This window comes from Quercus suber, unplaced genomic scaffold (genome assembly GCF_002906115.3).
Source record: "Quercus suber isolate HL8 unplaced genomic scaffold, Cork oak 2.0 scaffold_721, whole genome shotgun sequence".
Classification (NCBI taxonomy): Eukaryota; Viridiplantae; Streptophyta; class Magnoliopsida; order Fagales; family Fagaceae; genus Quercus; species Quercus suber.
Window position 1 is genome coordinate 17,024 of NW_027070161.1, and position 9,317 is coordinate 26,340.

The 9,317-nt window shown below is 33.9% G+C and overlaps 2 protein-coding genes across 2 annotated transcripts; one reads left to right on the plus strand and one right to left on the minus strand.

Annotated features, from left to right (window-relative positions):
* Nucleotides 1-1,507: 1,507 nt before the first annotated feature.
* Nucleotides 1,508-3,587, plus strand: LOC136064624 (fibrillin-5, chloroplastic). Its single transcript, XM_065766579.1, has 7 exons — nucleotides 1,508-2,003; nucleotides 2,133-2,248; nucleotides 2,401-2,523; nucleotides 2,740-2,838; nucleotides 2,940-2,984; nucleotides 3,143-3,216; nucleotides 3,302-3,587. Exons 1-7 carry the CDS (start codon nucleotides 1,751-1,753, stop codon nucleotides 3,384-3,386), a joined length of 795 nt encoding a protein of 264 aa, XP_065622651.1. The 5' UTR covers nucleotides 1,508-1,750; the 3' UTR covers nucleotides 3,387-3,587.
* Nucleotides 3,588-7,238: 3,651 nt separating this feature from the next.
* On the minus strand, nucleotides 7,239-9,317 carry LOC112004602 (fibrillin-5, chloroplastic). Its single transcript, XM_024036839.2, has 7 exons — nucleotides 8,823-9,317; nucleotides 8,578-8,693; nucleotides 8,303-8,425; nucleotides 7,988-8,086; nucleotides 7,842-7,886; nucleotides 7,610-7,683; nucleotides 7,239-7,524 (listed from the first exon to the last, which is right to left on the minus strand). Exons 1-7 carry the CDS (start codon nucleotides 9,073-9,075, stop codon nucleotides 7,440-7,442), a joined length of 795 nt encoding a protein of 264 aa, XP_023892607.1. The 5' UTR covers nucleotides 9,076-9,317; the 3' UTR covers nucleotides 7,239-7,439.

Genomic DNA, 9,317 nt, shown 5'->3' on the forward strand with positions numbered 1-9,317 from the left:
TGTAATTTTGTTAATATAATAAGGGTAAATTAGGTAATTTACTTGGTCAATAGTTTATGTACTCTACTCCCCCTCCAAATCTTTCCAATTTGGGGGAATTAATGGCTTGTTTGGAAATTTAGAGAGGGAGGAGAGTAGAAGGGAGTAGAGGGGAGGGGAGTAGTGGGGAGGAGAGTAGAGGAAAATGATTCCCCTCCACCTTGTTTGGATGGTTTTAAAATTAGTAAAGGGGAAGGGAGTAATTAGCCCTTCCCCTTGTGTAATTTTGTTAATATAATAAGGGTAAATTAGGTAATTTACTTGGTCAATAGTTTATGTACTCTACTCTCCCTCCAAATCTCTCCAATTTGAGGGAATTAAAAATGGGGGGCTAGAGGGAGTTGAAACCTCTCCAAACCCCTCCCCCTCCTTCATTAAAAAACTTCCAAACAAGGTAATTAGATTACTCTTCCTCCCTCTACTCTACTCCCCCTCCTTTTTTAAACATCCAAACAGGCCATAAAATTGGGGGGGCCAGAGGGAGTCCAAACCCCTCCAAACTCCTCCAAACCCCTCCCCCTCATTCTTTAAAAAACTTCCAAACAAGGTAATTGCATTACTCTCCCTCCCTCTACTCTACTCCCCCTCATTTTTTAAACATCCAAACATGCCCTAGAGGTTGAAGTGATTTTTCTGGGAGAATCAGGTTTTGATAAATGCTTTTCTATTTACGATGTAACGTTGTACTTATGCACCCCCCTTGGTCTCCAAATTGTTTCATAACATTCGCGTTCTATGAGAAATAATGACATTTTAAAATCAAAATTTCACTTATATAGGCTATAGCTTCTAATACAGTAATATGCTGTCTTTGCTGGAATATGCCACTACTGACACGTACATACTACATACACACAACTGCACACATGGGAACTCTCAACCACATATTTTTAAATATATCCTCTGATGTTGAAAATAGTAAAAAACAAAAATAAAAAAATGTGTAAGACAAGAGGTAGAGCAAACAAGGAGAAAATTTCTGCCAGTTATCCTGTCTGGTGAAACCAATATCTCTTACTATAGCTGTGAAAGTTAGGAGCTGAAATTGTGTAACATGATTTCAATTAGTGTGTGTAAGCGTGTGCATTATAATTTTAACGATTTCTTATTATCATTAATATACGTTACTCTTTGCCTAAACAAGCTTCAGACTTTCCACAGACGAGCAATGACATTTAGAAATAATATAGTAACACAAATTATTACTCAATTTTTTCTTGCTATAAGAGTGGTGTAATTGAGTGTGAGTAGTGAAAAAAAAAAAAGGTTTAAGCATAAATAATAAATAATCACCTATAATTTACCATGTTAAAATTATGACAAAAAATTATAAAATAATATATACTTTTAGAACTACTTTTGATTTAACCCGGTTGAGAAGGAAAAGTACATAAATTTAAAAACTAAATAAGCAAAGTAGATATAAAACCAAGTGTTGTTTACCAAAATAAATAAACCGAGGGCAAAAACGTGGATCTATCTTTTTCAGTACTTGTTGTCATGATAAACCGCGGCTGTGGTGGAGAACTTTCTAACAGGGTACAGCCACAGAAAAGAGACGTATTTCTTCTTAATTAATGCATTATCCTTCTACCAGTGAACAAGATATAGCGGTCATATATCTTGCTTTCGAATCCATGAGCTTGACCTTCCATCCTTCTAACTAAACCACAAGAGCAGCTTAACTTTTTTTACCATTAATCTCTGATTCATGGCCACTAAGCTTGTTCAACAACCAATCCCAGCTTCCCATGTTATTCCTCCAAAACCAAGAGCCACAAAAATCATTAAAACTCTCAGATTATTCTCAGCCACACATCCAAGGACCAAGAGCACCATATTTGGCGAGTGCATATCTAGTTTTAGACCCATTTATTCCACCAAAGTTGCAGAGCAAAGCCCTGGCATGGTTGAGGATGAAACACTTGCCCAGACCAAAACAGAGATTTACCAGGCAATACAAGGTACTCCAACTTGACTTCTATGCCTTAACCTCATTGATATAATTCTTTTTTATATTTCTTTACTGTATGAACATAAGTGAACAATTTGAAGTGATGTTTAATATGGATTGCATACAAACGTCTTCCAAGGATTGAATAGAGGGATATTTGGAATCCCATCTGCAAAGAAATCTGAGATTGAAGGTTTGGTGAAGCTGCTAGAGTCTCAGAATCCAACTCCAGATCCTACTCTGAAACTAGAGAAGGTATATTATATTATATTACAATAATGCTTGTGCAATTGGGCTTGAGATTTGCAGTTAAAACAATATTTTTTAAGGTTATTTCCATAATTGGAAGTTGAAAGTTGAAGATAAGTTCTTTTCTATTTTATGAACTTTATTTCTAAAATTGGAAGGTGGGTGGATGCTGGAAACTTGTTTACAGTACAATTACAATCTTGGGTTCAAAGAGAACGAAGCTCGGCTTGAGAGATTTCATTTCATTGGGAGATTTTTTCCAGATCATTGATGTTACTAAGGTATAAATCTTTCAATATCATGTTTAGTTCTTGTAGCAAAACTAAAGCTTTAATCTTTTCGAGTTCAATATTGGACAGTGGAACAGTTCAAAATTTAGCATATTCCAAAAAGATGGTATCTTGAAAATGTCTATATTTCTTGCTTAGTCTTTTGGTGTGATTCTTTATTTCTTTTACTAAAACTATCTACATTTCTTATAATGTGCCAAATTGGAGGGAAAAGCAGTGAATGTGGTCAAGTTCAGTGCAAAGGGGCTAAATCTGTTCAATGGAAAGCTCACGATTGAGGCCTCCTTCAAGATTTCATCAAAAGCAGTTAAAAAGCTACACTATTTTTCTGGTTACTTTCTACTTTTTTTTCTTTAATTCAACAAACAAGCACCCATAGTAACCTGCTTTTGTTCCATATTCTACAGAGAGTTGACATTAGTTACGATCAGTCATCAATCACTCCTGACCAGGTATGCTGCATTCATCAATTTCAGTTCATTTCATTGTTTTTGTTTTTGTTTTTAGTAAGGAAAGAAGAAAAATAATGACACTTAAGCTTTCTATTGAGGAGCTGTTGGCTATATGTAACCTTGAAATTGATTTGTTTTTGCCTTTGTTAAAACAATAGTTGATGAATGTGTTCCGGAAGAACTATGATCTTCTACTTGGCGTCTTCAATCCACAAGGTTGGCTCGAGATTACGTATCCTTAGTCACCCTTTTATATGTAGTATTTGCTAATTATTGAAACCTTTATTGTACTTGTTCCTTAATCTAAATTCCTTTAGATATGTTGATGATAAAATGAGGATAGGGAGGGATGATAAAGGCAATATCTTCATATTAGAGCGTTCAGGAGAAAATGAACCCTGAGCCTCGCTCACCGCCACTGCCATGAGTCCCCAGTTATTAGAAGATCATTATTGGAGGGTTTAGGCTTTTAGCTCATTTTAACGTGACAACGATCATTGCATTGCTTCAAAAAACTTTTGATTGTAACTCAAAAAATTGTATTAAAAAGAAAAAAGAAAAAAGGTGAAGCTGCCTATCTGCAGGAACTTTCTCAAAAAGAAATCTACTAACAAATTTTAGTGCATGAAAATTTATTTCTTGGAATATGTTAGAAATTCTAAATTTTATCCAGAACCTGTCTGCTCAAGTTCCAGTGAAAGAAAGTGGTATAAGTTTTCATAATTTTTCAGTTCAATAATACTTTGAAGCAAATCGTATGGTCACGTTACCTCATCCAATAATGTAGCTGGGAATTTGTCTGGGAGGTCAACAAAAAACAAAAAAAGTGATGATTAGGGGTTTTATTTTTTAATAATTTTTTATATCCTATTATCAAAAAACTTATAGCTCAATTCATTGTCACCACATGATTTTTGTAAGACATCTCGTTGAATTATCAAAAGAAAAATACTGTTTCATGTATGTATATAATCCTATATCTATTACAAAACTGTATTTTTGACAAATTTGTGTCCAGATTGACAAAAAAAAAATGATATCTTTAACATATCGATCTGTAATCCACCATCATGTAGGCACTAGATAGGTACGAAGAAGGAAAAAATCTAACTATTTTATTTTAAATTGCAGTCTACAATCTTAAAGAAATTTAAGACCCCAATCAAACTAACAAATTTAAAATACATATATATTTTAACCTATTAATTGTCTTGATTGTGTGGAGTTACTTTTTTTTTTTTGTTTTTTTGGAGAAGGAAAACTGGAATTTTTATTTACTTAAGCCTTCTAAATAAGCTTGAACAACAAAATGCAATTGTAGTTGAACATCCTCCATTTACACTAAGTAATCTAGTATATTAATAGCATATTTAGCCAACCTATGAGCAATAGAGTTACCTTCTCTCTTAGTATGAGAGTAAAGAAATTGAAAATTGTGTGGAGTTAACTTAAATTGATAATTTTACCAATCTGAACCCCACCCAATCTAAATTGGAAAAAAAAAAAAAAATTCACCCAAACTCACCAAAATAATAAAGACCCAAATTGGGTCAAGTTGTCAGACTGATGCTTTGAATCCACACCTCTACCTTGGCCTTTGATGGTGTTCAAGATTGCCTATTGGATAGAAGATCGTCCACATCATAAGAAGAGCTGCTAGGCCCAAAGATAAGGCGCCAATATCATATTCAAATTCAAACAAATAAGCACAAAAGGAAATAATGGATCATCTGTGAAGATATCATGCAAATTTGTCACCTCTCTAAGAGGATGGGAGTGAGACTAAGGTGATTTGGCTACAATCAAGGGCAAATCATCAACAAGATCATCCTAAAAGCCCAGTAAATAAAACATCCAGTCAATCACATAAAATATGAGCAAAAGCCTAATCCCTATGTTAAGGACATAAAAAAGTTCATAGTTTTTGTCATAACTTGCTATCTGGCGAGCTGTGAGTGGTAAAGGAAAATTAGTGGATCCTCACCTTCACCATTCACAACACGCCATATGACAAGTTATGGCATTGGTGAATCCTCACATCTACCATTCATAACTCGCCACGTGACAAGTTATGATAAAAGTTATGAACTTTTTTGTGTCTCTAGCATTGTTCTTAACTAAAAAGTAGTAAACATATTTCTGACTTGATCGGGGATGTTAGAGTCGGCACCACACTAGAGTCACCTAGTTCTTTTGTTTTTTCTTGATTCTGCAATATGTAGCGAAGTCTGCGCTCTTCCAGATCTGCATCTACCCTGCAAGGCTGCAACAATGGATTCTTCAGCCTTCATTATCATAATACTGTGCCTAACTGCCTATGAGCTTCCTATTTCGTACTAGTACTAATTTTCTTACTTTGTAATAAGAGCAAGATACCAAACCTACGTTTACAGTTGACTACCAGTGCAAAATGAAGACAAATTTGAAAGTTCCACATATATTGACCTTTCTTAGAAAATTCTGAAACTTTAGAAGTTTTTGTAAAAGGGTGAAAGTTGAAACATATACATTCAAATTTGACCAATGTGCCAAAGGCCAAAGTGCGAACCATAATTTGCGCCGCCGCCCTGACTGTTCGCCAAGTGCAGCAGAGGCCTACAAGGGACCATCCAAGTCTAACTCACCAAGTTAGGCTTTCCCGTCCCACCGAAATAGGTAGAAAATGTAGTTCTTCAGGGCCAAGACTGTGCTCTGACTTTGTTCCAGTCCAAGTTCACGGCTATATATCATCATCAAATCAAACCCATATAACTAAGTAAACTAAAATAAATTCTAGGCCCATAAGTCAATATTTCTGACCAATCTTCTCCCAAAAAAAATAGAAAAAAAGACTAATATATGTGACGAATTTGCAATTCCGTCATTTTATCTGGTCGTACTCCTACCACGAAGAGTTGATGTTTGTTTGTTTTTTTTAATTTTTTAAAGAAATCGGTAAGAAATTTCTATGGCTCTTCTAAAAGACATTACTATTTACTATTACAGTTACTTCCATAATTTGTTACTTTTCTCGTCAAAGATTTTTTTTTTATTTTTTTTTTTTTTATTTTTTATGGTTAATAATTTGATAATTAGAATAAAAAAGAGTGGTTTGAAGTTTAAACATTAAATATATCATTTGGAAACATATTATGAGACATTAGACTATCAATTAACGTGATAAGATCTCTTCCAATTAAACCATCCAATGCCCTCTAATTTTTATTTCAATACAAGACATGTGGCATATAAAATTAAAATAAATTATGCGAGTCACAAAAAATGACTGAAACCAAAATGGATCCAAGTGGACAAAATATGATTAAAAAGGACCAAAGTGGACCGAATATTTGGTGAGTTTGGGTGAATTTTTTTTTTTTTTTCCAATTTAGATTGGGTGGGGTTCAGATTGGTAAAATTATCAATTTAAGTTAACTCCACACAATTTTCAATTTCTTTACTCTCATACTAAGAGAGAAGGTAACTCTATTGCTCATAGGTTGGCTAAATATGCTATTAATATACTAGATTACTTAGTGTAAATGGAGGATGTTCAACTACAATTGCATTTTGTTGTTCAAGCTTATTTAGAAGGCTTAAGTAAATAAAAATTCCAGTTTTCCTTCTCCAAAAAAACAAAAAAAAAAAAGTAACTCCACACAATCAAGACAATTAATAGGTTAAAATATATATGTATTTTAAATTTGTTAGTTTGATTGGGGTCTTAAATTTCTTTAAGATTGTAGACTGCAATTTAAAATAAAATAGTTAGATTTTTTCCTTCTTCGTACCTATCTAGTGCCTACATGATGGTGGATTACAGATCGATATGTTAAAGATATCATTTTTTTTTTGTCAATCTGGACACAAATTTGTCAAAAATACAGTTTTGTAATAGATATAGGATTATATACATACATGAAACAGTATTTTTCTTTTGATAATTCAACGAGATGTCTTACAAAAATCATGTGGTGACAATGAATTGAGCTATAAGTTTTTTGATAATAGGATATAAAAAATTATTAAAAAATAAAACCCCTAATCATCACTTTTTTTGTTTTTTGTTGACCTCCCAGACAAATTCCCAGCTACATTATTGGATGAGGTAACGTGACCATACGATTTGCTTCAAAGTATTATTGAACTGAAAAATTATGAAAACTTATACCACTTTCTTTCACTGGAACTTGAGCAGACAGGTTCTGGATAAAATTTAGAATTTCTAACATATTCCAAGAAATAAATTTTCATGCACTAAAATTTGTTAGTAGATTTCTTTTTGAGAAAGTTCCTGCAGATAGGCAGCTTCACCTTTTTTCTTTTTTCTTTTTAATACAATTTTTTGAGTTACAATCAAAAGTTTTTTGAAGCAATGCAATGATCGTTGTCACGTTAAAATGAGCTAAAAGCCTAAACCCTCCAATAATGATCTTCTAATAACTGGGGACTCATGGCAGTGGCGGTGAGCGAGGCTCAGGGTTCATTTTCTCCTGAACGCTCTAATATGAAGATATTGCCTTTATCATCCCTCCCTATCCTCATTTTATCATCAACATATCTAAAGGAATTTAGATTAAGGAACAAGTACAATAAAGGTTTCAATAATTAGCAAATACTACATATAAAAGGGTGACTAAGGATACGTAATCTCGAGCCAACCTTGTGGATTGAAGACGCCAAGTAGAAGATCATAGTTCTTCCGGAACACATTCATCAACTATTGTTTTAACAAAGGCAAAAACAAATCAATTTCAAGGTTACATATAGCCAACAGCTCCTCAATAGAAAGCTTAAGTGTCATTATTTTTCTTCTTTCCTTACTAAAAACAAAAACAAAAACAATGAAATGAACTGAAATTGATGAATGCAGCATACCTGGTCAGGAGTGATTGATGACTGATCGTAACTAATGTCAACTCTCTGTAGAATATGGAACAAAAGCAGGTTACTATGGGTGCTTGTTTGTTGAATTAAAGAAAAAAAAGTAGAAAGTAACCAGAAAAATAGTGTAGCTTTTTAACTGCTTTTGATGAAATCTTGAAGGAGGCCTCAATCGTGAGCTTTCCATTGAACAGATTTAGCCCCTTTGCACTGAACTTGACCACATTCACTGCTTTTCCCTCCAATTTGGCACATTATAAGAAATGTAGATAGTTTTAGTAAAAGAAATAAAGAATCACACCAAAAGACTAAGCAAGAAATATAGACATTTTCAAGATACCATCTTTTTGGAATATGCTAAATTTTGAACTGTTCCACTGTCCAATATTGAACTCGAAAAGATTAAAGCTTTAGTTTTGCTACAAGAACTAAACATGATATTGAAAGATTTATACCTTAGTAACATCAATGATCTGGAAAAAATCTCCCAATGAAATGAAATCTCTCAAGCCGAGCTTCGTTCTCTTTGAACCCAAGATTGTAATTGTACTGTAAACAAGTTTCCAGCATCCACCCACCTTCCAATTTTAGAAATAAAGTTCATAAAATAGAAAAGAACTTATCTTCAACTTTCAACTTCCAATTATGGAAATAACCTTAAAAAATATTGTTTTAACTGCAAATCTCAAGCCCAATTGCACAAGCATTATTGTAATATAATATAATATACCTTCTCTAGTTTCAGAGTAGGATCTGGAGTTGGATTCTGAGACTCTAGCAGCTTCACCAAACCTTCAATCTCAGATTTCTTTGCAGATGGGATTCCAAATATCCCTCTATTCAATCCTTGGAAGACGTTTGTATGCAATCCATATTAAACATCACTTCAAATTGTTCACTTATGTTCATACAGTAAAGAAATATAAAAAAGAATTATATCAATGAGGTTAAGGCATAGAAGTCAAGTTGGAGTACCTTGTATTGCCTGGTAAATCTCTGTTTTGGTCTGGGCAAGTGTTTCATCCTCAACCATGCCAGGGCTTTGCTCTGCAACTTTGGTGGAATAAATGGGTCTAAAACTAGATATGCACTCGCCAAATATGGTGCTCTTGGTCCTTGGATGTGTGGCTGAGAATAATCTGAGAGTTTTAATGATTTTTGTGGCTCTTGGTTTTGGAGGAATAACATGGGAAGCTGGGATTGGTTGTTGAACAAGCTTAGTGGCCATGAATCAGAGATTAATGGTAAAAAAAGTTAAGCTGCTCTTGTGGTTTAGTTAGAAGGATGGAAGGTCAAGCTCATGGATTCGAAAGCAAGATATATGACCGCTATATCTTGTTCACTGGTAGAAGGATAATGCATTAATTAAGAAGAAATACGTCTCTTTTCTGTGGCTGTACCCTGTTAGAAAGTTCTCCACCACAGCCGCGGTTTATCATGACAACAAGTACTGAAAAAGATAGATCCACG